This window comes from Lithobates pipiens, unplaced genomic scaffold (genome assembly GCF_037356315.1).
Source record: "Lithobates pipiens isolate NorthernLeopardFrog02 unplaced genomic scaffold, aLitPip1_a1.2 Scaffold_28, whole genome shotgun sequence".
NCBI lineage: Eukaryota > Metazoa > Chordata > Amphibia > Anura > Ranidae > Lithobates > Lithobates pipiens.
In genome coordinates, this window is record NW_027507789.1 from 181,849,083 (window position 1) to 181,875,561 (window position 26,479).

Sequence of the window (26,479 nt, forward strand, 5' to 3'; positions counted from 1 at the left end):
CAGCCGTTCTTTTCACCTTGAAAAACTGAGCTGCATCATGGTGGCCAAGACCATACAGTGGTTTAACAGGAAAGGTTCCACTCAGAACAGGCCAGCGTCATATCCAGAGGTTGTCTTTGGGAAATAGACATATGAGTGCTGCCAACATTGCTGCAGAGGTTTAAGGGGTGGGGGGTCAGCCTGTCAGTGCTCAGACCATACGCTGCACACTGCATAAAATTGTTCTGCATGGCTGTTGTCCCAGAATGAAGCCTCTTCTAAAGATGATGCAAAAAAAAAGCCCACAAACAGTTTGCTGAAGACAAGCAGACTAAGGACATGGATTACTGGAACCATGTCCTGTGGTCTGATGAGACCAAGATAAACTTATTTGGTTCAGATGGTGTCAAGCATGTCTGGCGGCAACCAGGTGAGGAGTACAAAGACAAATGTGTCTTGCCTACAGTCAAGCATGGTGGTGGGAGTGTCATGGTCTGGGGCTGCATGAGTGCTGCCGGCACTGGGGAGCTAAAGTTCATTGAGGGAACCATGAATGGCAACATGTACTGTGACATAATGAAGCAGAGCATGATCCCCTCCCTTTGCAGACTGGGCAGCAGGGCAGTATTCCAACATGATAACAACCCCAAACACACCTCCAAGATGACCGCTGCCTTGCTAAATAAACTGAGGGTAAAGGTGATGGACTGGCCAAGCATGTCTCCAGATCTAAACCCTATTGAGCATCTGTGGGGCATCCTCAAATGGAAGGTGGAGGAGCGCAAGGTCTCTAACATCCACCAGCTCTGTGATGTCATCATGGAGGAGTGGAAGAGGACTCCAGTGGCAACATGTGAAGCTCTGGTGAACTCCATGCCCAAGAGGGTTAAGGCAGTGCTGGAAAATAATGGTGGCTACACACAATATTTACACTTTTAGGCCCAATTTGGACATTTTCACTTAGGGGTGTACTCACTTTTGTTGCCAGCAGTTTAGACATTAATGGCTGTGTGTTGAGTTATTTTGAGGGGACAGCAAATTTACATTGTTATACAAGCTGTACACTCACTACTTTACATTGTAGCAAATTGTCATTTCTTCAGTGTTGTCACATGAAAATATATAATTAAAAAAATACAAAAATGTGAGGGGGTGTACTCACTTTTGTGAGATACTGTATATATGAAATAATAATAAAATATAACTGTATAAAAACATCAGCAAAACAAATGCAAATTAATCGGTTTCGCTGGCCCTTTAAATCTCATCTCCATTACAAAGAAGCAAGTCAGAAAGACATTACAGAGAAGAGATGTCAGCTCAGCTGAGGCATAGTAGAACTATTGGAGGAATCTGCTTCAGCAAGAATCCCTGTGTGTAAAAGGAAAATGTTTGGCATCTCTCCTTGGCTTTCCATGGGTGTGGCTCTAGAGCCCAGGACAGTTTTAGGGATATAATTATAGGGAGAGGATCTATAGATGTGTAACCAGAGTCACAGTAAAAGAAATAAACTGAAATGAGGTTTCGGTTTTACCCATACCCAATAGCATAGCTCCCAACTGTCCCTGATTTCGAGGGACTGTCCCTGATTTGGAGCAATGTCGCTGATAGGTGTCCCTCATTCCCATCTCAAAAAGTTGGGAGTTATGCCCAATAGCCTTCTCTTTCTTAAACTGAACCCTGCAGTTATTGTGAATGTACACAGCAGTTTTGATAATTTCTTATGGTTATTCACACTCAGAAGCCGGGAGACAGCATAAGCTATTCACTGGCGATTGGCAAGGTAGGAATGGTCAGAGCTCTGCCGGCCACTTGGCTCTGATTTCAACCTTAAAAATATTCTTAAATAAATGCAAGAGAAATGTAAATCTTTAAAGTGAGGGAAAAAAAAACCTCCCCCTTCTGGGTGATCTGTATACATTGCAGGGATTTTAACACATTTTGTAGCAGATTCCTACCTTTTGTTACGGTGAAGATATAGCTGATTGCACAATCATTCTGAACGGTAGGGTCTGGGTCATTATAATCAGCTGATGCACAGTCTGTGTCCTAATGAGGAAAGCTGCAGTGTCTGCATCCCTTTAAAAGCAATTAACGCTTGGAGAGCATCTCACCAAAACGTACATTTCTATTGCAGGGGATGCCTAAAATCTGACTTGTATCTTAGTGCAGACTTCTGGGGAAATCAGTGAGCCAATCACGTAAGCATAAAATATTTTTTTTTGGGGAGGGGGGGGGGGGTGTTCTACATACCATCTGTGTACAGAATGACTCCAGGTAGCCATATTGCATTGAATTTTACAGAAAATGACAAGCCTACAGATTGAAATGGTAATTTTTTTAAAATAACATTAAATTACAACATAACTTGTGTAGCAGCTCATTATAAAATACATATGTATATATATATTTTTTTTTTTTTTTACCAATTTGCTATATTTTTCCACAAGAGTGGAGTTACTTTTTTAACTCAGTTTACAAAAAATCGATTCACGTATATATTTCTAATTTAAAAAAAAACCTTCTATTGCTCGCAAAATCTTTTTTTTTTTCTTTGGTGCTGTTTAGATCAGACTTCCTGTTAGAGATTGGATGCAGAAAAACACAGTAAGAATACATTTAACCTCCTCGCGCCCGCCCTATAGCCGAATTACGGCCGTAGAGCAGGCGCGTTCGTTCGGGCGGTCGTCCCTGGACGGCCTGATGTTTACTTCCGCAATGCGCGCCGCCGCGGGCGCGCATCGCGGAAGTTCTGTGTTCGCCGTGTCCCCCGGGGACAGGCAAACACAGATCGCTGTAAACGGCCAATCACAGCGGCCGTTTACAGCGTGATCGGCGTGTCCAATGGGAGATGATCTCATATGTAAACATATGAGATCATCTCGCAGCGCCGCTCTCCTTCCTCGCACAGACAGTGCGAGAGGGGAGAGATGAACGGCTGCAGCGGCAGCCGTTCTGATTCTGGAAAAAAAAAAATTAAAAAAATGAAATAAAAAGTGCCATCCGCCCCCAGCAGTGCCATCCGCCCCCAGCAGTGCCATCCGCCCCCAGCAGTGCTATCTGCCCCAGTGCCATCCACCCCAGTGCTACCTGCCCCCAGTGCCATCCACCCCAGTGCTACCTGCCCCCAGTGCCATCCACCCCAGTGCTACCTGCCCCTAGTGCCATCCACCCCAGTGCTACCTGCCCCTAGTGCCATCCACCCCAGTGCTACCTGCCCCCAGTGCCATCCACCCCAGTGCTACCTGCCCCCAGTGCCATCCACCCCAGTGCTACCTGCCCCCAGTGCCATCCACCCCAGTGCCACCTGCCGTCAGTGCCACCTGCCCCCAGTGCCACCTGCCCCCAGTGCCACCTGCCCCCAGTGCCACCTGCCGTCAGTGCCACCTGCCGTCAGTGCCACGTGTCATCAGTGCCACATAGTGCCATCTGTCATCAGTGCCACGTATCAGTGCCATTTGTCATCAGTGCCACCTGTCAGTGTCACGTGCCATCTGTTGTCAGTGTCACGTGTCATCAATGCCACTTATCAGTGCCATCTGTCATCAGTGTCACGCGTCATCGGTGCCATGTATTAGTGCCATCTGTCATCGGTGGCACATATTAGTGCCACGTATTAGTGCCATCTGTCATCGGTGCCACGTTTCAGTGCCACGTGTCATCAGTGCCACGTATTAGTGCCACGTGTCATCAGTGCCACGTATAAGTGCCACGCGTCATCAGTGCCACATATTAGTGCCATCTGTCATCAGTGCCACATATTAGTGCCATCTGTCATCAGTGCCACCTGTCATCATTGCCACGTATCAGTGCCATCTGTCATCAGTGTCACGTGTCATTGTCCTGGTGCTTCAAAAGTGTAATAAATAGTCAACAAGTTAGATGTGTAACTTATGTTCCTAGAACACATGATGGCGCTACCTGCATGTTGGGCCTCTCTATGTGGTCAGGCTGTGAAAAAGTCCCACACATGTGGTATTGTAATACTCAGGAGGAGTAGCAGAATTTTTTGGGGGGTGTCATTTGTGGTATACACATGCCACGTGAGAGAAATAACCTATTACAATGACAATTTTGTGGAGAAAAAAAAAAAAATGAAAAATCTTAATTTTGCAAAGAATTGTGGGAAAAAAATGACAACATCAAAAAGCTCACTATACCTCTTACTAAATACCTTAGAATTAGTGATGGCCGAACGGTTCGCCCGGCGGTCGTTTCGCGGCGAATTTCCGACATTCGCGGTCCGCACGTTCGAACGCCTTTTTCCGTCGTTCGCCGCGGCGGACTTACGTGTTTAATGTATACAAGAACTTTAACCTTTGGTGACACGTTTATCATGTGATACAGGACAGCCAATTGAGACATGACAGCACATGGACACTTGTACATTCCCCCTAACCTATAAATACACCCGATCCGGTGGCCATTTTACATTCTTTCTTCTGTTAAGATAGGGACAGGTTCCTGTGTGGAGTAGGGAGAGATAAACCACTAGCTATTTGGTACACAAAAGTTCTTTTCAGGACTGGTATAGGTGTTAGGTGTTGATAGGTTTGCTGTGCTGCTGATTCTTGCAGCAGCCTGAGTGTCTTTTGTTAGTTTAGAGAAAGGGAAAGGACGGTGTATGCTACAGGGACAGCCAGATTAGTCTTTCATCATCATCATCATCATCATCATCATTAGCTGTTACTATCAAGGTCCACAAAAGAGCTGTTCCAGTAACCACTAATCGTTCTCTTTTTTTGCCAATTTGTATAGGGACAGGAAGGAAGCAGTGTTGTCAGGCAGTGAGGGTAATTTTAAAGACTTGCTGTTATTATTAGTTCCACAAAGGTTCTTTTCAGGACTGGTATCAGTGGTACAGTAATAGGCTTGTACATGTATAATATTCTTTCTTCCAAATATAGAAAGGATATTATACTTGACTGCTGCCCTTCTGCTGCAGTCTGCTAAACATTCACAACTCACTTGTTCCACAAAAGTTCTTATAAGGACTGGTAACTTGGTATAGGGTGCTACGGTACATAGGCTTGAGTGCGGTACAGTCTGCTGTTCTGTAAGGACCGCTATCGGTCCACAATAGATAGGGTTGACGTGCACCACTGCTGACCGCTGCCCTATACTGCAGCAGTCCTTCAGCGGTATAGGGACTGACGTACAGTCTGCTAAACACTAATACACAACCTGCTTGGTCCACAAAAGTTCTTATAAGGACTGGTAACTTGGTATAGGGTGCTACGGTACATAGGCTTGAGTGCGGTACAGTCTGCTGTTCTGTAAGGACCGCTATCGGTCCACAATAGATAGGGTTGACGTGCACCACTGCTGACCGCTGCCCTATACTGCAGCAGTCCTTCAGCGGTATAGGGACTGACGTACAGTCTGCTAAACACTAATACACAACCTGCTTGGTCCACAAAAGTTCTTATAAGGACTGGTAACTTGGTATAGGGTGCTACGGTACATAGGCTTGAGTGCGGTACAGTCTGCTGTTCTGTAAGGACCGCTATCGGTCCACAATAGATAGGGTTGACGTGCACCACTGCTGACCGCTCACCTATACTGCAGCAGTCCTTCAGCGGTATAGGGACTGACGTACAGTCTGCTAATCACTAACACACAACCTGCTTGTTCCACAAAAGTTCTTATAAGGACTGGTAACTTGGTATAGGGTGCTACGGTACATAGGCTTGAGTGCGGTACAGTCTGCTGTTCTGTAAGGACCGCTATCGGTCCACAATAGATAGGGTTGACGTGCACCACTGCTGACCGCTCACCTATACTGCAGCAGTCCTTCAGCGGTATAGGGACTGACGTACAGTCTGCTAATCACTAACACACAACCTGCTTGTTCCACAAAAGTTCTTATAAGGACTGGTAACTTGGTATAGGGTGCTACGGTACATAGGCTTGAGTGCGGTACAGTCTGCTGTTCTGTAAGGACCGCTATCGGTCCACAATAGATAGGGTTGACGTGCACCACTGCTGACCGCTGCCCTATACTGCAGCAGTCCTTCAGCGGTATAGGGACTGACGTACAGTCTGCTAAACACTAATACACAACCTGCTTGGTCCACAAAAGTTCTTATAAGGACTGGTAACTTGGTATAGGGTGCTACGGTACATAGGCTTGAGTGCGGTACAGTCTGCTGTTCTGTAAGGACCGCTATAGGTCCACAATAGATAGGGTTGACGTGCACCACTGCTGACCGCTCACCTATACTGCAGCAGTCCTTCAGCGGTATAGGGACTAAGAGTTTTGTCACAGGGTCATTTAAAAAATGACATGCAGAGGAAGAGGCAGGCCCTTCCGCAGGGGTGGTAGGGGTAGGGCAGGAGCAACAGGCTTGAGCCAAAGTGGGAAGTTGCAGAAGGTGCGTTCAATTACTTTAAAGGATGCACCAGACTTGGTTGAGTGGCTCGCTCAGCCTTACTCTTCTGCACCCTCCTCATCCTCTCGATCTGCACCCTCTTCTTCACTCTCTGCTATGTGCACCCCCAAAGACACTACCACCAACAACACGACCACCACCACCACCACCACATACCTTCCGCTTGAGTCACTGGAATTATTTTCCGATCCATATCAAGAGGACATTTCTGATGCGCAGCCACTCTTGGTATTGGATCAGGAAGAGGAGGTAGCAACAAGCGCTACTCAGCAGTCTGACGCCAGTACCCAGATCAGCCCAAGGAGGAGGTTGGTCCCCGGTGTTGCTGCCTACTCCGAGATCTCTACTTATAGCGGTGGGGAAGGTGACGTTGATGATGACGTGTCTAGTGATGTCACGTGGGTGCCCACAAGAGAGGAAGAGGAGGGGAGTTCAGAGGGAGATATGGACCAGCAGATAGGGAGGAGAAGCAGCAATGACTTACATTGCACAGCAGGGACAAAGCAGACTGCAAATGTATCAGGAGCGAGTCATCGACCATGTACGGTCACATCTGGCGCTCCCAGGACACCGGCACATGGCTCCGCAGTGTGGGCTTTTTTTAACGTGTCCGCTGCTGACAATAGCGTTGCCATCTGCAATCTTTGCAGTCAACGCGTTAGTCGCGGTAAGCCCAATACTCACCTAGGGACGACCGCCTTAAGAAGGCACATGAGCAGCCATCACCGAGCCCAGTGGGAGCAACGGAACACACAAAGCCACACTGCAGGCTCTCACCGTCCAGCCTCGTCTTCTACTTCTCCTTCTCCTCTCTCCTCACAATTGTCCTCCACTCCACCTTCCATCACGCCAAGCTCACATTTTTCTGCAAAAAGGCAGGCTTCCGTGGGCCTAATGTTTGAGCGTAAAAAAATGATGATGCCGGATAACCCTCTTGCCCAACGGTTGGCGGCTGGCTTGTCAGAACTCATAGCCCGCCAACTACTGCCATATAAACTGGTGGACTCGGAGGCCTTTCGCAAATTTGTGGCCATTGGAACACCACAATGGAAGGTCCCAGGAAGGAAGTATTTCTCAGAGAAGGGCATCCCAGAGCTATATGGCCATGTTCAGCGGCAAGTGAATGTATCTCTGGCACACAGTGTCGGTGCCAAGATACATCTGACCACAGACACGTGGTCTAGCAAACACGGGCAGGGAAGGTATATCAGTTTTACTGCCCACTGGGTGAACCTTCTGACGGCCGTCAAGCATGTAACCCGTGGCACCCGTGTAGATTTGGTTTTACCGCCACGGATTGCATGCAGGCCTGACTCTTCTTCTCCTCCTCCTACTCCATCCTCCTCCCTCTCCTCCTCAGCTGCCTCCTCCTTTTCCGCTGCTAGCGTCTCTTCCACTGCACCGCCCAAGCTCCCCAGAACCTATTCCACATGCCAGGTGAGACGTTGCCATGCCGTGCTGCGTCTGTTGTGCCTGGAAGCAAAGAGCCACACTGGCCCGGCACTCCTTTCAGCTTTGCGTTCACAGGCAGATGAGTGGCTAACACCGCTCAATTTGACAGTTGGTAAAGTGGTGTGTGACAACGGTGCCAATCTGCTTAGCGCATTGAAACAGGGCAAAATCACGCACGTGCCGTGCATGGCACACGTCTTAAACTTGGTCGTGCAGCGATTCCTTGTCAAATACCCTGGGGTCCAGGACATCTTGCGGCAGGCAAGGAAAATCTCGGCCCATTTCAGAAGATCTTACACGGCCATGGCTCGCCTTGCTGACATTCAGCGGCGACACCATCTGCCGGTCAGACGTCTTATTTGCGATTGCCCGACGCGATGGAACTCAACCTTCTATATGCTTGATAGGCTGCTCCAGCAGAAACGTGCAGTTAACGTCTACCTGTATGAACTCTGCGAAAGAAACGGTTCTGGGGAGCTGGGTTTTTTTTCACCGCGCCAGTGGCTGCTCATGCGCGACACATGCAGACTTCTGCGGCCATTTGAGGAGATCACCAAACTGGTCAGTCGCAGCCATGGCGCCATCAGTGACATGGTACCTTATGCCTTCTTTCTGGAGCGTGCATTGCGTCGTGTCATTGATCAGGCTGTGGAGGAGCAGGAGCGGGAAGATGAGGAAGTCGCAATGCTGGATGAATTCCCAGGGGGGGCTACTCTATCTGAGACAAGTCAACAACAGGAGTCTGATGAGGAGTCAGAGGAGGATGGTGCCGGGGCGGATGAGCAGGAGCAAGAAGAGCATGCTTTAAACCTTTCTGGGATCCCTGTTGTGCGAGGATGGGGAGAGGAGAATGAAGAGGACGACATTATCCTGGATGATGAGCAGGAGCCAGGCCACCACACCGCTTCCACTTTAGTGCAAATGGGGGCCTTCATGCTCCAGTGTTTTAATAGGGACCCCCGTATAAAAAGCATGAGGGTCAAGGACCAGTACTGGGTGGCAACGTACTTAGACCCCCGGTACAAACACAAAATGGCGGAAATGTTACCGCCGTCGCAGAGGGCTGTCAGAATGCAGCACTTCCAGGCCTTGCTTCGAGAAATGCTGCATTCTGCTTTTGCGTGCGCTGGCAGAGGAGCAATTCCCACTCCCAGAGAAGGATTTGCGGGTACCAATCCAACAGCGCCTGCAAGAAGAGGCCGGTTTGAAGATGTGTTGGTGACTTCGGATATGAGGTCATTCTTTCAGCCGACCCATCGACAGGTGTCATCCGGATCCAGCATCAGGGAACGCCTAGACCGTCAGGTGTCCGACTACATTGGGTTAACGGCCGATGTGGACGCTCTGAGGAGTGATGAACCCCTAGACTACTGGGTGGGCAGGCTTGACCTCTGGCCAGAGCTTGCCCAATTTGCAATCGAACTGTTGGCTTGCCCCTCATCCAGTGTCCTGTCCGAAAGGACGTTCAGCGCAGCAGGGGGGATTGTGACCGATAAGCGTACTCGCCTAGCTCACCACAGTGTTAACTACCTCACATTTCTAAAAATGAATGAGGCATGGATCTCGGAGGAATTCAACACATGTGACCAGTAGACCATGTATATGTCTATAAACTATTTTTTTAATCAAGCACACAGACCTTCTTAATTCATTTGGCTCACTTCCTTGACCCAAAAAAGCACACCGTACTATATGCCCCTACCCTCCTCTTTGAAGAGGTTGAGCGGTGTCATATTTCTACTGGGGCTGCTTATGATATCCCTGTGCTGTGCTGACTTCCTCCTGGGGGTTCTTATTATGAAGGGATCACACTATCCCTGTGCTGTGCTGACTTCCTCCTGGGGGTTCTTATTATGAGGGGATCACACCATCCCTGTGCTGTGCTGACTTCCTCCTGGGGCTGCTTACGGTGCTGCTGTCAGTGCTGTATGTCACGGTGCTGCTGTCAGCGCTGTATGTCACGGTGCTGCTGTCAGCGCTGTATGTCACGGTGCTGCTGTCAGCGCTGTATGTCACGGTGCTGCTGTCAGCGCTGTATGTCACGGTGCTGCTGTCAGCGCTGTATGTCACGGTGCTGCTGTCAGCGCTGTATGTCACGGTGCTGCTGTCAGCGCTGTATGTCACGGTGCTGCTGTCAGCGCTGTATGTCACGGTGCTGCTGTCAGCGCTGTATGTCACGGTGCTGCTGTCAGCGCTGTATGTCACGGTGCTGCTGTCAGCGCTGTATGTCACGGTGCTGCTGTCAGTGCTCTGTATTACGGTGCTGCTGTCAGATGCCTCTATCACGGTGCATGTGTCATTCCGGTATGTCACGCTGCTGGTGATCATCTCCTGCACCCTCTTCTTTGCCTACCCTGGTCCCTGACCTTCCCTCTCCTCCATTGCCTTCATTAGCTCCATAGTCCTGAATTGTTAGAACAATTTCCCAAATAAAATAAAAATGCTTGTAGTTATCGATCCCAAATTCACCTCATACATGTATTATGTCATTGTCCAGATGGTGGGACTACGTTTTACCCCCTAATAATTACCACGTGGCCGCAAATTCGACATGAAGGTTTGCAAAGTTCGCCTCCCATTGAAGTCAATGGGGCCCGCGGCGAACGTTCGGTTTCGCGAACGTTTGGGTCCGTTCGCATTTCGCGTTCGCGAAACGTCCCGTCGGAAGTTCGTCCATCACTACTTAGAATGTCTACTTTCCAAAAAGGGGTCATTTGGGGGGTATTTGTACTTTCCTGACTTGTTCGGGTCACAAGAAGCGAGATAGGCCACCAGTACATCAGATGTGATCAATTTTGTGCGATTCGCACCACAGCTTGTAGACTCTCTAACTTTCACAAAGACCAAATAATATCCACTAATTTGGGTTATTTTTACCAAAGACATGTAGCAGTATAAATTGTGACCAAAATTTATGAAGAAAAATTAATAATTTGCATAATTCTGTCACAGAAACAAAGAAATATGCGTTTTTTTTCAAAATTTTCGGTCTTTTTTCATTTATAGCGCAAAAAATAAAAACCCCAGAGGTGATCAAATACCACCAAAAGAAAGCTCTATTTGTGGGAAAAAAAGGACAAAAAATTCATTTGGGTACAGTGTTGCATGACTGAGTAATTGTCATTCAAATTGTGAGAGCACCGAAAGCTGAAAATTGGTCTGGGCAGGAAGGTGTTTAAGTGCCCTGTAAGCAAGTGGTTAATGAAAAACAGATTACAGGGCCAGTAGGTGTATATGGATTATATCTGGAGAGTAAGGATATTGTATAGGGTCACTTTAAACTGACTATGAATTTTATTTTATTTTTTTAGTAAATATATATTACTGGTTACCCTTAGTACCACATCCAAAATTAAACATAATTCTTTACATACACAGATCATGGACTTTAAGGGTACTACACATCTTCCAATAATATTTTTAAAATTTAATAATTATTGTTTAATAAAAAGAAGTTTAAAAAACATGCTATTTTACCAATAAAAACAATTTTTGTATTTTTCATCAATTTTCCTTTTGTATTTTATTGTATAGTAACTGTATTGTTTCCTTTTATATTTTAAAGGGCTGCGTAAACTGTTGACACTATATAAATCCTGTATAATAATAATAATAATAATATAGAATGTGATCGATTGTGTCAATATACAGTTTTTTTTTTTTTCATTTTATTTAAATAATTCAGGTGATCAATAAACTCTTCTGTTTATGACAAATGCCCACCCCCCCTGCTGTAGGTCCTTCTGGGATCTGCTGCATTAGTAGTCCCTTTAGCTTGGAAGATTGGAGTCAATGCAACAGGACTGGTAACTATTATTAGTCACATATTTTACAGAATAAAAAAAAAAAAACGGGGAACGAAAGAGAATTTTTTATTTTTATTTTTTCAGGAAGGGAACTTGCCGTTTCAGCTTGCAAAATTATTATCATATTAAAATCCTTACATGAGACGAGCCAGAGGTCATTTTCAATTATACACATGACATTTCAAAACTGTATTTATCCCCCACAGTTTAGAAAAGAGAACGGTCAGGGAGACATAATTAATTTTTTTTATCACAGCCACAAAAGAAACATTTTATTACAAATTTTATTAATTCAGATGACCATTCTCCATTTCATACAAACCAATTAAATTCAAATCAAGAGATAAAACTGTAAGGTTAACTATATATATATATATATATATATATATTTTTTTTTTTTTTTTTAGAGGTTTTTTTTTTGTGCTAGTATTATGAAATAAATAAAAATTAAAAAAAACTAACAGAAGTTTAAGACATATTTTACAAAGTAATATAATCTACAAAGAAAGTCATTTTTCTGGCCACCTCATTTCCCTGAATCATTTTGTAAACATGTTTTCATTTCTTGCGTTTTTGTGTTGAAAAAAAATAAATAAATCTGAAACATATTATTGATTCTTTTGCATTTATCCTTAACATGTTAAAGTGTATCCAAACCCAAGAACAACAAATAATATATTAAAGTTAAGAGCCGGTTCACACAGCGGGCGATGCGAGGCGACACGACTCGCCTCGCCTCGCTCTCGCAAGTCGCCCCCGTTCTGTACAATGGAACCGTTCTAAGAGGAGCGACTCGAGTCGCTCCGACTCAGAAAAAAGGTTCCTGTACTACTTTTGGGCGACCTCGGGGCGACTTGCATTGACTTCTATACAGAAGTCATTTGCAAGTCGCCGCCGAGGCCGCTGCAGGTCGCGGCGAGGCAAGTCGGAGTCGCCTCGCCTCGCCTGCAGTGTGAACCGGCCCTTACTGGTCCTTAAATGTGGTGGTTGAGTGTTTTTTTTTGTTGTTTTTTTTAGCCAAGTACATAAATATTTCTGTTGATCCTGCAAAATCTTTTGCCCTTGTAACCTTGTATGCAAACCCAAGAACAATGTTTTAATATAATGAAGCTTACCAGTCCTTAAATGTGGTGGTTATTTCTTTTTTTTTTTCTTTTACATATATTTTTTGTTGATCCTGGCAGAAATCTTTCGCCCTGGTAACTTCCTGTCCAGTAAATTGAAATCTCCATGTTGTCAGTCTTTTCAGCTATTTTATGTGAACTACTAAACAGACCCTCTATAGAAGATAGGGGGCGTGTTTGTAGTCAAAATCAGCAAAGAAACTTAGAGTGACAACGTTCCTACATACAATTTAGTGAGTGAGTGTGCGTTGTCACCCTAAGAAATAAAGTCTGTTACCGGCAAGATCAACATGTGAAAATAAAGAATGACATAAGCCTGAAAAAAGCAAAACTAATGCAGCCCCCACATTTAAGGATTGCTGTATTATAATACATTTCTTTTATTGAGTTTGGATACGCTTTAATAATAAAAAAATAAAAAATAAATTAGCCTTGCTTAACCGTTATTTTTTTTTTTTTTAACAAATTTTATGTGATTGATAGATACCGGTAGATAGATTTATGTGAAGGATCCATTAGAATCCTGAGGGAAGTGAAGGAAATATGTATGCGGTATTTGTTGGTTTTACACGACTGTATTATTTTAATATTAATAATTCTGTATTGGCTTTCACTAAATCCATTGCCTTTTTTTCTAATATTCTTTTCTATTTTTGGTTATATCTGAGTCATATTCCAAGGCACAAGGAATATATGGCTTTGCCTGAAACAAGAAAACTACAAACGCAATACAATAAAGTGTCAGTAAGCCCTGTACAACAGTGTAAGTAATCTTTACACCCAATGTGCCCATACATGAATCAAAACTGGCTGGTACCTGCTGAACTGGCCAAATATCCATACACGTATGGCCGGCTTAAAGCCCAGCTCCAGCCAAAACATTTGTGTGTTTGTGTTGGGTAGACTTGGGAGGGTAAACCTTTTTTTCAAGTTTTTATTGTTACTGAAAACAATTTGACAACAAAAAAATTTAAATATGATGGAAAGCAGTATCTTTACCATATGTCCATTACAGCAGCTTATACTTCTCTGCTGATAGACAGTCCTCCGGGAGCTTTTAAATAGAGTCCAATAGAAAGCGCCACCTCTTAGTCCAAGCCCTGATGAAGGGGGATTTTTTGGCCCCGGTAACGCGTTTGTTACAGTTTACATTCCCGTTGTCAGCAATTAATGAGTTTGAACCCTTAAGAAAAATGTTTTGACATGGTTTCTCAAGTTTGGTGGCCCCTGCTTTGTAGGGAATCCCCCACTTTGTTTTAGCCCTTGTACACACGGTCGGAGATTCCGTCAGAATGTGTCCTATCGGACCGTGTTGTCGGATAATCCGACTGTGTGTGGTATGCATCGGACTGTTTCCGTCGGAATTTCCATCGGACCAAATTTTCCAACTTGCTGGAAATATTTTCCGACAAACTGGTCCAATAGGACATACTCTGATCATCTGTAGAGAATTCCGATCGGACAAAGTGCCACACATGCTCAGATCAAATTCCTACATCAAAGCTATTGGCTACTAGCCTGAACGTAGTCCCATCATAACGAAATTACGTCATCACGTTCTGAAAGATCGGATTTTTCGACAACTTTGTCCGACCGTGTGTATGCAACAGTTTCGGACAAGATCCAACGGACACAATCTGACAGACAAAATACAACTGATTTGGTTGTCGGAATCTCCGACCGTGTGTACAAGGGCTTAGAGCTGCTGAGATTATTCTAGTACAGTGGTCTCCAAACTGTGCTTTTTTTTTTTTTGCCTTCGGGCTCCATTTCATTCACTGATGCTAACTATTGGGCATAATTCCCCCCACTGACACCAACGATGGATCACTATTCCTCCTATTGACACCAACAATGGGGCACAGTTTCTCAGAGTGAAACCGATAATAGGGCCCAATTCCTCCCAATGACACTGACAATGGGGCCCAATGACACGAATGATGGGTCACAATGCCTCCCACTGACACCAGTGATGGGGCACTATACCTCCCACTGACACCAGTGATGGGGCACTATACCTCCCACTGACACCAACGATGGGGCATAGTTTCTTTCCCCGTTGACATCGGGACCTTTTCTACTCCCAGTGACCACAGTCCAGCACCTCCTACAGTCTGAAGGACAGTAAACTGGCCCTTTGTTCAGAACCCCTGGTCTAGTAATTTACACCATCTGCTTGTTTTTGATGGGTAAAAGATCAGAATTCAGTGCCTTCTCCTCAAGTTTATTGTGATGCCCTTGAAGACATTTTACCTGTACCAGCTGGGCAAAGAACCCAAGAAGATCATTGCAAGAGACAGACACCAACACTTTCCCATTTTACTTAAAAATTGTGTTTTCTTACAGCTTGTATCCATACTGAGAGATTTAATGTCTCAACAGGAAAGGGAAGGAAGGGAAATGGGCAAAATAGGAACACAGAGGGTTTTAACAGAAATTTGAAAAACCTAAAGTATCGTTGACCCATCTTTCTTCTGCTTGGAATTTGTCATATAGAAGAAAGTGTGGCCATGCATAGAAGATATCTGTGGTAGGACCACCAGAAGAGTCTCCATCTCCAAGACCACACGGCAGAGACTGAATATCATTCTCTGCCCATCATCCTCTCACAATAATGTTGTCTGTCACATTTAATAAAAGGTCCATTTGAATTCAAAGGAAAAATCCAACAAATAAGAGAAAAGCAGCAGGCTGTATGGTCAACTGTTACTACATAAGATAAAGAAAGAATGATGTCTTAGTTGGTACCCTCTATAATGAGATTCTGACCTCTTCTGGGACCTCAGATGCTTACCATGAAAAATGTGATGACATAGAATTTGTAGCAATGTATCATTTATAAAACGTGTCCATAAGGCTCCATACACACTGAAGCTCAAAAAAGCTTTTTCTGGATGCCAGATTGCTGGCAAAAAAAGCTGGTGCTTTTAACAGCGTTTTGTACTAGCGTTTATGAGCGTTTATTAGCGTTTATGGGCGTTTTCAATAAAAATACACAGAGGACACTCCAAAAATCCCACAGTGCATTCCAAACTCCCACAATGCATTGAAAAAAATAGAATGTCGAACACTAATTATCGTGTGTTTATGAGCGTTTATAAGCGTTTATGAGCATTTATCGGCGTTTGATGTTTTTTTAGCGGTGAAAAACGGCACTTTGAACGCGAATTTGTGGCGGTCAGGAAAAATCCCATAAACTCCACTGCTCATTAAAGCTAAAAAACGTCCATGTGTGCATGGACACATAGGCTAACATAGAGTGGAGTTTATGGGCTTTTAACCACTTGCCGCCCGCCCTATAGCAAATGGACGGCGGCAAAGTGGTTTCATAATCCTGACCGGACGTCATATGACGTGATCAGGATTATGAGCCGCTGCGCGCCCCCGGGGGCGCGCATTGCGGCGATTGTTGTTGCGGGGTGTCAGTCTGACACCCGGCGACTACGATCTCGGTAAAGAGTCTCCGACGGAGACTCTTTACCACGTGATCAGCCGTGTCCAATCACGGCTGATCACAGTGTAAATAGGAAAAGCCGGTGATCGGCTTTTCCTCACTCGCGTCTGTCAGACGCGAGTAGAGGAGAGCCGATCGGCTGCTCCTCTGACAGGGGGGGTCTGTGCTGATCGATTATTAGCACAGCCCCCCCGAGGATGCCCACACTGGACCACCAGGGACGCCACCAGACCACCAGGGATGCCAAGGACAAGGTATGCCACCCTAGACCACCAGGGATTCTAGTCAGTGCCACAATGGATGCCAATCAGTGCCCATAATGGATGCCAATCAGTGCCCACAATGGGCATCACTGATTGGCATACATTATTGATTGGCACTGATTGGCATCCATTAGTGCAATATATTATAATACAATGCCGCCTATCAGTTCCCATCTGTGCCGCCCATCAGTGCCTACCCATGCCCACCTGTGCCGCCTACCCATGCCCACCTGTGCCGCCTACCCATGCCCACCTGTGCTGCCTAACCCATGCCCACCTGTGCCACTTATCCATGCCCATCCATGCCAATCCGTGCCAATTTGTGCCACCTATCAGTGCCACCCATCAGTGCCGCCTATCAGTGCCACATATCGGTGTCCATCAATGCCACCTCATCAGTGCCACTTCATTGGTGCCACCTCATCGGTGCCCATCAGTGCCGCCTTATCATTGCCCATCAGTGTAGCCCCATCAGTGCCCATCAGTGAAGGATTACTTATTTGCAAAGTTTTGAAACTGAAACAAAAAAAAACATTTTTTTTTTCAAAATTTTCGGTATTTTTTTATTTGTTTAGCAAAAAATAAAAACCGTAGAGTAGATCAAATACCACCAAAAGAAAGCTCTATTTGTGGGGAAAAAATGATACAAATTTCATTTGGGTACAGTGTAGCATGACCGCGCAATTGTCATTCAAAGTGCGACAGTGCTGAAAGCTCAAAATTGGTCTGGGCAGGAAGGTGTTTAAGTGCCCGGTATTGAAGTGGTTAAAAAAAACGCCCAAACTCCAATAAACTGCAGTTTATCAGCTCCAGTGTGCATGGAGCCTAAGGGAGGTCACTGTCATGATAGAATGGAACATTTCCTTAATCTCTAAATCCCAAAACAATGCAATATATTGCAGCTTACCCATCCTTAATTGTGATAGGGGCCTTAGTTTTCTTTTTAAAAATTTGTGGGGTCAAATCAACGTTAATTTTCTACCCCAGTGACAAGAAATTTTAAAGGAGTGAAGTATGGTATTTTTCTCAAACTAGCAAGTTTAGAACTGTGAAAGTGGTATTCATTTGGTAAAGTCCATTTGTTCCAAAATCAAATGTTTAAAGCAAATTAAAAAAAAATGTAACCACTTTCAAACAATATTCATTAACCCTGTTGAATATACTGAGAATTTTCACATGAATGATCATTAAAATTTGACGAACAGCTTTATTAAGCCATTATCAGCAAAAGTTCTCTGGAAACCTAGGGTTCCTCCAGAGTTTGCTTGAGTTGCGGTTGAATGACCTCCCATTTGATGATTCTGGGGCCAACACCACTTGGCAGAGCCAGCACCATGACACCGATGAAAAAACTGAAGCGCTCTGAACTAACATCGCATTGCTCAGTTTTTTTTTTTCCTTCAGGCCCTGGGTTAAATGAAAAAAAAAAAGTATATTGTGTATACCAGGCATCACAATGGTGATCAGAATGCCACTCTTACAGCCAGGTAAAAAGATCATTGGTGTCATGGTGCTGGCTGCTCTGCCAGTTGGTGTTAGAACACAGTGGCACAACAGGGAGATGCTGGGGCCATTGGCTGAGAACGCTGATCAGATTCTGATTTCCCAGCATGCTTGTTTGACAAAAGCTGAACGTGAGATCAGCTTCTGCCGGACAAGGATCTGTACACTCGTCTGGTTTCTACTGTACTGGCTGATTTCGGATGATATTCAGCCCATGTGTATGGGGCTTAAAGAGGAAGTAAACCCTTTCAAACCACTTTGACCTACAGGTAAGCCTAGATTAAGGCTTACCTGTAGGTCCAAGCAATATCTCCTAAACCTATATGGTTTAGGAGATATTTGCCCGAAAATGGGCACCGCTGTCTACGGCGCATGCGCCGCAGACAGCGGCGCGCAGGCGCACTAAATGCGGCAAGTCCAAGAATGGATTTGCCTAATCTGTCGACTCCCGTGCGCATGCACGGGAGTGACGTCATCGCGGCTTCGCCGAATGGCAGCGGCGGAGCTGCGAGACGCGACTCCCGTGCGCATGCGCGGGAGTGACGTCATCGCGGCTTCGCCGCTGTCATTCGTCGGAGCTGCGAGACGCCACCAGCAAGATGGATGCGGCAGACTACAGGGGACAGCGGCGACTTCGCTGGCTCCTGTGTTAGGTAAGTGACACATAATGAGCTACTATGCGATGCATAGTAGTCCATTAAGCTTTACCTTTGCAGGGAAAAAAAGAGGAAGTAAACTCATCAGGTTTTACTTCCTCTTTAAGGGGAGTATTCTTCCTAGAGATCACCTTTGTTAAAAGGATTGATGATCCTACCGAATTATCATTGTTTATGGAGGATTGTTCCCACTGAGCACCAATGTTAAGTTTATTTATCATCCTGCCCCCTAATTAATTGGTTTAGGGTTCCCCAAAACAGAAAAATAATGTCAAGGGTTCCTTGGGAGTAAAAAGGCTGGCCTCGTACTAGAGTTTCAGTTGCCAGTAGAGTCTCTTGCATTGGACTGCTGGGACTTGCAAGGAAGGAACAGGACTTGAAGCCCACTTGGACATCACCCCATGCCTAAAACCCAGAGGCTCCTCAGAGACGTAGGGATGGATTTGAAAATGTGCTTGCTAAAAACACTAAACTCCTACACGTTAGAAGTGTTAGGAACTTGGTTTTTATGATCTGAGTAGTTCACATAAACATGCAATTCATGGTTTAGGACAGTGATGGCGAACCTTGGCACCCCAGATGTTTTGGAACTACATTTCCCATGATGCTCATGCACTCTGAAGGGTAGTTGAGCATCATGGGAAATATAGTTCCAAAACATCTGGGGTGCCAAGGTTCGCCATCACCGGTTTAGGACATGTATTTCACAGAAGTTGCAATATATAAGCTTTTAGACAGACTTTAAAATGTCCGTGCCAAAGGCAGCATTTCCACTCTGAATACCCAGCAGGTGTGTATCAAAGCTCCTCTAGGCCCAATACTAAATGTGACCTAATGCCTCCTATCATCTCACATATTAGAATTGATTAGTTGACATAATAGTAATTTAAAAACAAATTACATCTTGCGATATTGAAGAGGGAAATTGTCAAGCATAATTAAAGCAGAACTCTGGTGGGGGTTAAATGCTCATTTTTGTCTAAGGTGATTGCAGAGGGGAGTATCAACTGGGGGGGCGGCGGTCCGCCCTGGGTGCCACACACTGCAGGGGCTGTCAGGCTGGCACTCCCCTGTGAGTGAAGCGGTGACAGCGGACTCAGGCAGTGCAGCGGCGCTGTGACAGGGCAGCCAGGAAGAGCCAGGAGAGCCGAGCTGTGACAGGGTGCGGAGGGCCTGGGTCAGGTGTGGAGTGTACCACTACCCGGATGATACCCAGAGCCGGCTGAGTGGTGCAGGATAAAGAAGACTCTCTCCTCCTATACCGCAGGAGGAGAGAGAGACAGTGAGCAGTGCTAAATAGAAGAACTGCTGGAGTTAACTTTTTAAGTAAACCAGCAGGTGATTGGTTGCTAGGTGGTCCTAGCAACCAATCATTAGCTTGTTAATATGAAAAATTGACTCCAGCAGTTCCCGCCCTCTGTTCAGCGCAGTTGTGTCTCTCCCTCTGGCTGCATGATTAAGGTAGGAAGGGGTTGGGGGAGGTCTGTGTAACATGCAGGGGGTATAGAGCTGTGTGAGGTGGGGTCTGTGTAACATGCAGGGTTCCAGAGCTGTGTGGGGTGGGGTGGGGTCTGTGTAACATGCAGGGGTCCAGAGGTGCAGGGTGCTGTGTAATGTAAAATGGTCCAGAGGTGTAAAAGGGTCCAGAGGTGCGGGGTGCTGTGTAATGTAAAGGGGTCCAGAGGTGCAGTTGTGGAGAGGGGGTACACAGTAGTGACAAAGACATATTGAGGGATGCAGAGGTATGCAGGGGGCACAGTGGGGTGTTTTTACATTTTAATGGGGAGGGGGGGGGGGTGACAGATATAGGACCTGCCCCAGGTGCCAAATAGTCTAGGTACGCCCCTGCTGGTACGTGAACTGACAGTGCCAGATCTGGGGCGTGCACTGCTGGTAATCCATTCCCAATATGATTGGACACAAGGAGAGCCAATCAGTGTCTCTGGCAGATGCAATGTCCGCCACGACCTGCCGATAGTTCAGGAGAAATGCAGAATGGCGGTCTGCCTATGTAAACAAGACAGATCGCTGCTCTGTGAGAGGGGAATATGCTGATCTCTTGTTCCTGTTCCACAGATCCTTACATTCCCCCAGTCAAAACACTCTCCCCCCCCCCCCAGTTAGCAATCACTCCTAGGCAACACAATTAACACAATTAACACAACACAATTAACCCTTTGATCGCCCCTGTTAACCCCTTCCCTGCCAGTGACATTGCAGTAATGGTGCATATGTTTTAACACTGATCATTGTGTCACTGGTCCCCAAAAAGTCAGTTAGGTGTCCAAATTGTCCGCTGCAATATCGAGGTCCTGCTATAAGTCGCTGATCACCACCATTTTGCACAAAGCAATAAATATACACTTATTGGGACTTTTTTTTTTTAAATTCGATTTTTTTTATTATTGGAAATGTTTTATAGCAGAAAGTAAAAAATATTGTTTTTCAAAATGTTCGGTCTTTTTTGTATATAGCGGAATTTTTTTTAAAAACTGCAGAGGTGATCAAATACCACCAAAAGAAAGCTCTATTTGTGGAAAAAAGGCGTTGCATGACCGTGCGATTGTCAGTTAGGCCGCGTACACACGCGGGGACTGTTCGCTCAACTTTGTCCGTCAAACAGTTTCAGCGAACAGTCCGCTCAAAATTAGCATGGACGGACTTGCCCACACACGACGAACGAACAGTTTGCTGAAACCGTGCGCGATGACGTGAACGGCACGTACGACGGGACGGAAAATACGACGTCCTATACACTGCATTACAACTTTCGGCGTGTAAATCCTTTCTGAGCATGCGCGGAACTTAGTTTGACGAACAAGCCTACACACGAGGGGACTGTTCGCTGAAACCAAGTTTCAGCGGACAGTTTTTCGGAATTTCCGAAAAACTTTGTTCAGCAGACTGTTCGCTGAAACTGTCCGCTGAAAGCCCACACACGGGCGGACTGTCCGCCGAAACACTGTTCAGCGGACAAAGTTGGGCGAACAGTCCCCGCGTGTGTACGCGGCCTTAGAGTAACGCAGTGTCGGATCGCAAAAAATGGCCTGGTCATCAATGTCAAATGTTTAAAGTCTCACATCCAAAAATAACAACCCCGCTCTACTGCCTGCTGCTCCAGTTCCCTTTACTGCCCGGCTAAGATCCTCTATAACTATGCCTATTGGTCAATATTAGATGCTGCTATGCACGCCCCATACACCACTTGACCAAGATTGAGGCTAATGGTTGGCGAGTCAAACAACACTGCATTGTAGGAGAGTAAAGGGAAGCATTAAAGCCAACCATAGACGAATCAAATCTCAGCTGATCATCATATTCGAACCGTGTATGGGCATGCTGAATGTAGATCAACTTGGGTACAACCAGCCTGTCGAATTTTACATGCAATTATTGCAGTAATCACTTTGTTCTCACAGTGGTGTCTGCTCAACACACCCCCCTGCTGGGAGAACACAATAGCTCCACGGGAGGGAGCACTTACTGTGTTGATGGAGGGATCACTTCATCTATGGCTGGTTTACGGCACCAGAGACTGAAATTATTTTATTCAAAGGTCTGAGCTCTCCTGCCCACCCAGGTCACAGGCCTGGTATAAATTCTGCCATGCCAATAAAAAAAAAAAGTCTCAGCAAAAAAGAAGTATAAAAGCAACATAAAACAGTATTTAATAAAATGACGGGATAATTCTATAAAATCTTTTTCAAAACAGAAGATATTTAAAACAAAGGCAGTTTAGTGATTAACAACTTCCTTGCAGCAATCCAAATCATAGAAAACTGTAAAAAGCCATATTCAAGCCATCTTTAGCCCAACATGGCGGCTCACAGAACAGGCTGCATGCCCTAAAAGTTCAATATCTATACAGGTGAAGGGACAATTTTTGCTTACATAGTGCAAAGTTATTATTTGGTCTTTCATACATTTCAATTCATTTTATTATACATCATTGTTTTATTAGCTTCTCATTTCTTTTAAAGGGAAAGTATGCTGCATTTTCACGGAGCACACTTTGAGCTAGTGTATTTTTTCTTTTGTTGTAGCTTTCACATTTTTTGCATGCGTGCTTTTCCATTACTATATTACACACACAGATTTGCAGATTCTTCCTTGTACTCACACAGATTACCCCGACTGTCCTGCCCCACTTTTATGTAATTATATTGAATTGCAGGTAATTGTTCTGTAGTATGCCGACATCTAGTGGTTGTTTTGAGCCATTACAACTTGTTTGCTTATGTGATTTGGTATCTCCCTCTGTCCTCCTGTTGAGATTTAGTTCAGTCTTAGCTCAGTCAGTGTTAGTACTACTAAAGCCTCGTACACCCGATCGGATTTTCCGCAGACAAAAACCTCTGATTTTTGCCCGAAGGCGTGTGCCTGGATTTTGTCTTGCATACAAACAGCAAGGAATTGTCGGTCAACAAACACGAACATAGTGAAGTACTACGTGGTTTTTCAGCTCTTTAGCGCCACCCTTTGGGCTCCTTCTGCTAATTTCATGTCAGTAGAAGTTTGATGAGTGTTGATTCGTGCTTTTCATTTCGCGCTTTTCATTTCGTTAAGCTGCCTGTGGGTGGTGCCAAGTCGGCAGGTGATCATACTGTCTTGACAGACTGGGTCTAAAGAAGTATGGCAATGCATTAAGGGGCACTTGAAACACAACACTGACCTAAACTGCTGAGATTAGATCACAGTAACACAGAGGATCTATTGTTTTTGGTCAGTCGGCCCTGACAGGTAGACAGAAAGAAGGGGAGATCATAAGCCAACATGCACATTGAGGAGGATAGATTGCTGGGCAATGTTAGAATTAGGTTTCTCAAAAGCTGTACGCAAGCAGCTAAATTCCCATTTCAAAGGGTCTGTATTCCTACCTGTCCAGAGATCTATAACAGCACAAAGGATAAGAGAAGCAGCAGGCCGATAAGTTAGTTTGTCACTCTGCTCTCTCCTCCTATCAGCATGCACCTTGTTGGCACTAGAGAAAAGACTGCTCTTGCTCCTTTACTCTCTCCTAGTTTAAGCTCTGCTGTACAGGCACCACAAGAGGCTGCTACCAGGTCAGATTCAGGTACTTACACTTCTTGTATTATTATTTTTTAATCCATTTAAGGACAAATGATTGCAGAGCAGCATACATTTGTTTTTAGTTATATCTGCCTGGAGTTCAGCTTTACCTGAGGTCAACTATGCTGAAATGGATTGGTTATTGGAAGCATGTCATAGTACTAAAAAAAAGAAAAAAAAATCCTATAGCAGCATAAAGGGGTTATTAACAGGTTATAGGATGGACCTGACCCATTAAATCCTACTTTCAGAGTTGCCAGGTTGTTCTGTCTGTCTGTGACCCTATTGGGAAGATTTTTCCCTACTTCCTGTCCCTGTGACACCCATGCAATAGATGGGAGAGCTATCGCCACCAGGACAGAAAAGCATAGATATAAAAACATGGCATTTTCTGTCCTGACAAAAGCGCCCCCCCAAAAAAAAAAAAATACCTGCCAGTGACGCTAACCCTTCCCTTTTCCTTCTCTATGGCTGGAGCAGAGCTTTAATATCTATGCACTATTTGATCAATGCATTTATTTATTTATTGCTGTACATACTGTATATTTATATTTAACATATTGGTGGTTCAGCTAATGCCCTCCGGCTGCACTGGCAGTTTAAAGCAGGCAACAAAAAATAAAAAAACACCAAAGAAAAAAGAAAAAAACAAACAAAAATACAAACACACAGAGCAAGATGAAAATTCAATCAAAAAGATAAACAAAACCAGCTTTTACTGCATAATTCAACTTCAATCTCAATATTCTCCTGCAGTACTTTTTTTCTGCAGCTAGATGTCCCCAGTCTGATGACCAGCATCATTCAACCCACTTCCTCTGAACCCAGGTCATCCTCCATTGTATAGCTACACCAGGGCCTTCTGGGATTTAGGGTTCTATTTGTATGAGATTGTGTGCCAGGCAGATGCTGGGACTCCCTCCACTGGGGGTGAAGAGTAGGAGTGTTTCATGACACCCCACATTGTTCTCTCATGGCACAGAGACTTGCAGAATGCTACTCCACTTGGGTAGAAAGGAATGGGATGTGCACCGTTTCCCAGCAGGGTATCATGAAGGCTTCTACTTTTAACTAAATACATTGAATAGGCAGTAAACAAATGGGAGAAGGAGGTAGGCAAAATGATGCTCCTCTGCTGACTATGCCCATTGTTGACCCACTTAATGAATTTCCGTAATTTTAAGTCCCTAGTCCTCCTAAGCCTGGTAGAGAATTAAAGCTTGCTTCTAATTCACAAAGCCGCACCGCATGCTGAACTCAGTTATAAAGTCTCCTCCATTACAGCTGATCTCAGATAAGGGCTCAGATTTTACACAGCCCTCAGCTATTCTGAGGAACTCAATGAGCTGAAGGGTGTATATTTGTAACCTGACTACATTTGTGCTTTAGAATGGTTATGGTATTGTTAGAGCCATTTGTCTCTTCCGAAGTATGGAGAACTGTATGAAGTCCATTCAGATCACCTACTAGTGATTGATACGTATAGATAGTAGAGGGTCATCAGTCATTACTAGATGGAAGGCAGGGCTTGAATTGGAATCGCTTCTGTAATCCGTGACCCTGGTACAGAGATCCCATATTAGCTCGTATATCCTTGTGGTAACTAAGGTGGTCAACACTATGACAGTTCTTCTCATTATAACATCGGAGGTCTGGACAGAGCATCTGGGTTCTGGTACCAAGAGTTGTAATTGTTCAAGTAATCAGGGGGCATGGGGGCAGTTCTTCCAGCCGTAGGAAAGTCCCACATTGGAGGAGCATTAGGGGAGCACGGAGAAACCGATGAGGAATTCTGAGACTGATCTCCATCTTGGGCACTAGGACCATGCTTGACGACTTTTTTGTACTTGGATCTCTTGTTCTGAAACCAGATTTTCACCTATTATTAAAGAATAGAAGGTTTATTTTATTTTACATTGGATAAAATATTACAGAGTAACATGCAAAGATTATCATTAGCCACAAATCACTTTTTCAGGACTCCCGACATGGTCTAGCCAGTTGACCCAGGGGTATGATCTCTTACATTGGTGGATTCTGGGGCTTCCAAAAAATAGAAAATGCTATAATGTGTAGACTTCCAAATACAAAGCTTTCCAACCAATCCTTAAAGAGGAAGTAAACCCTGATGAGTTTACTTCCTCTTTCATTCCCTGCAAAGGTAAAGCATAATGGACTACTATGCATCTTGGACCTACAGGTAAGCCTTAATCTAGCCTTACCTGTAGGTCAAAATTGGTTGTAAGGGTTTACAACCACTTTAAAGCCAAACTTGGCAAAAAAAAAAAAAAACACACACACACACACACAAACCTTTCAGTGTCCCCCTTGCCATAGCTAAAAAACTTGCCAACCGCCTAACTGGGTATTTGCGTCATGTTTTTACAGTAGAATTATATCAGGGTTATGGTTGCAGCTAGATGCATTAAAGTGGATGTAAACCCTTACAAACCACTTTGACCTATAGGTAAGCATAGATTAAGGCTTACCTGTAGGTCCAAGAAATATCTCCTAAACCTATATGGTTTAGGAGATATTTGCAAAAGATGGGCACCGCTGTGGCGCGCAGGAGCACTGAGCGTGCTGTTGCTAATGGCGATCATGCCGTTAGCAGCGGCTCCTGCGGAGTGACTTCATTGCGGCTCCGGCCATTCACAGCGATGCATAGTAGCCCATTATGCTTTACCTTTGCAAGGAAACAGAGAGGAAGTAAAACCCATCAGGGTTTACCTCCTCTTTAACTTTCAGTAGGAAATTTTCTTTCTGCTTGATCATCCCCT

The 26,479-nt window shown here is 44.9% G+C and overlaps 1 protein-coding gene across 1 annotated transcript in view; it reads right to left on the reverse strand.

Moving 5' to 3' along the window:
* Positions 1 to 22,274: 22,274 nt before the first annotated feature.
* LOC143935892 (homeobox protein DLX-6-like) overlaps positions 22,275 to 26,479 on the reverse strand; it is a 29,761-nt gene continuing 25,556 nt past the window's right edge. The window contains exon 3 of the mRNA XM_077460064.1: positions 22,275 to 25,578. Coding sequence (XP_077316190.1) covers positions 25,336 to 25,578 — 243 coding nt within the window. The 3' untranslated portion in view covers positions 22,275 to 25,335. The remainder of the gene's footprint in view (positions 25,579 to 26,479) is intronic.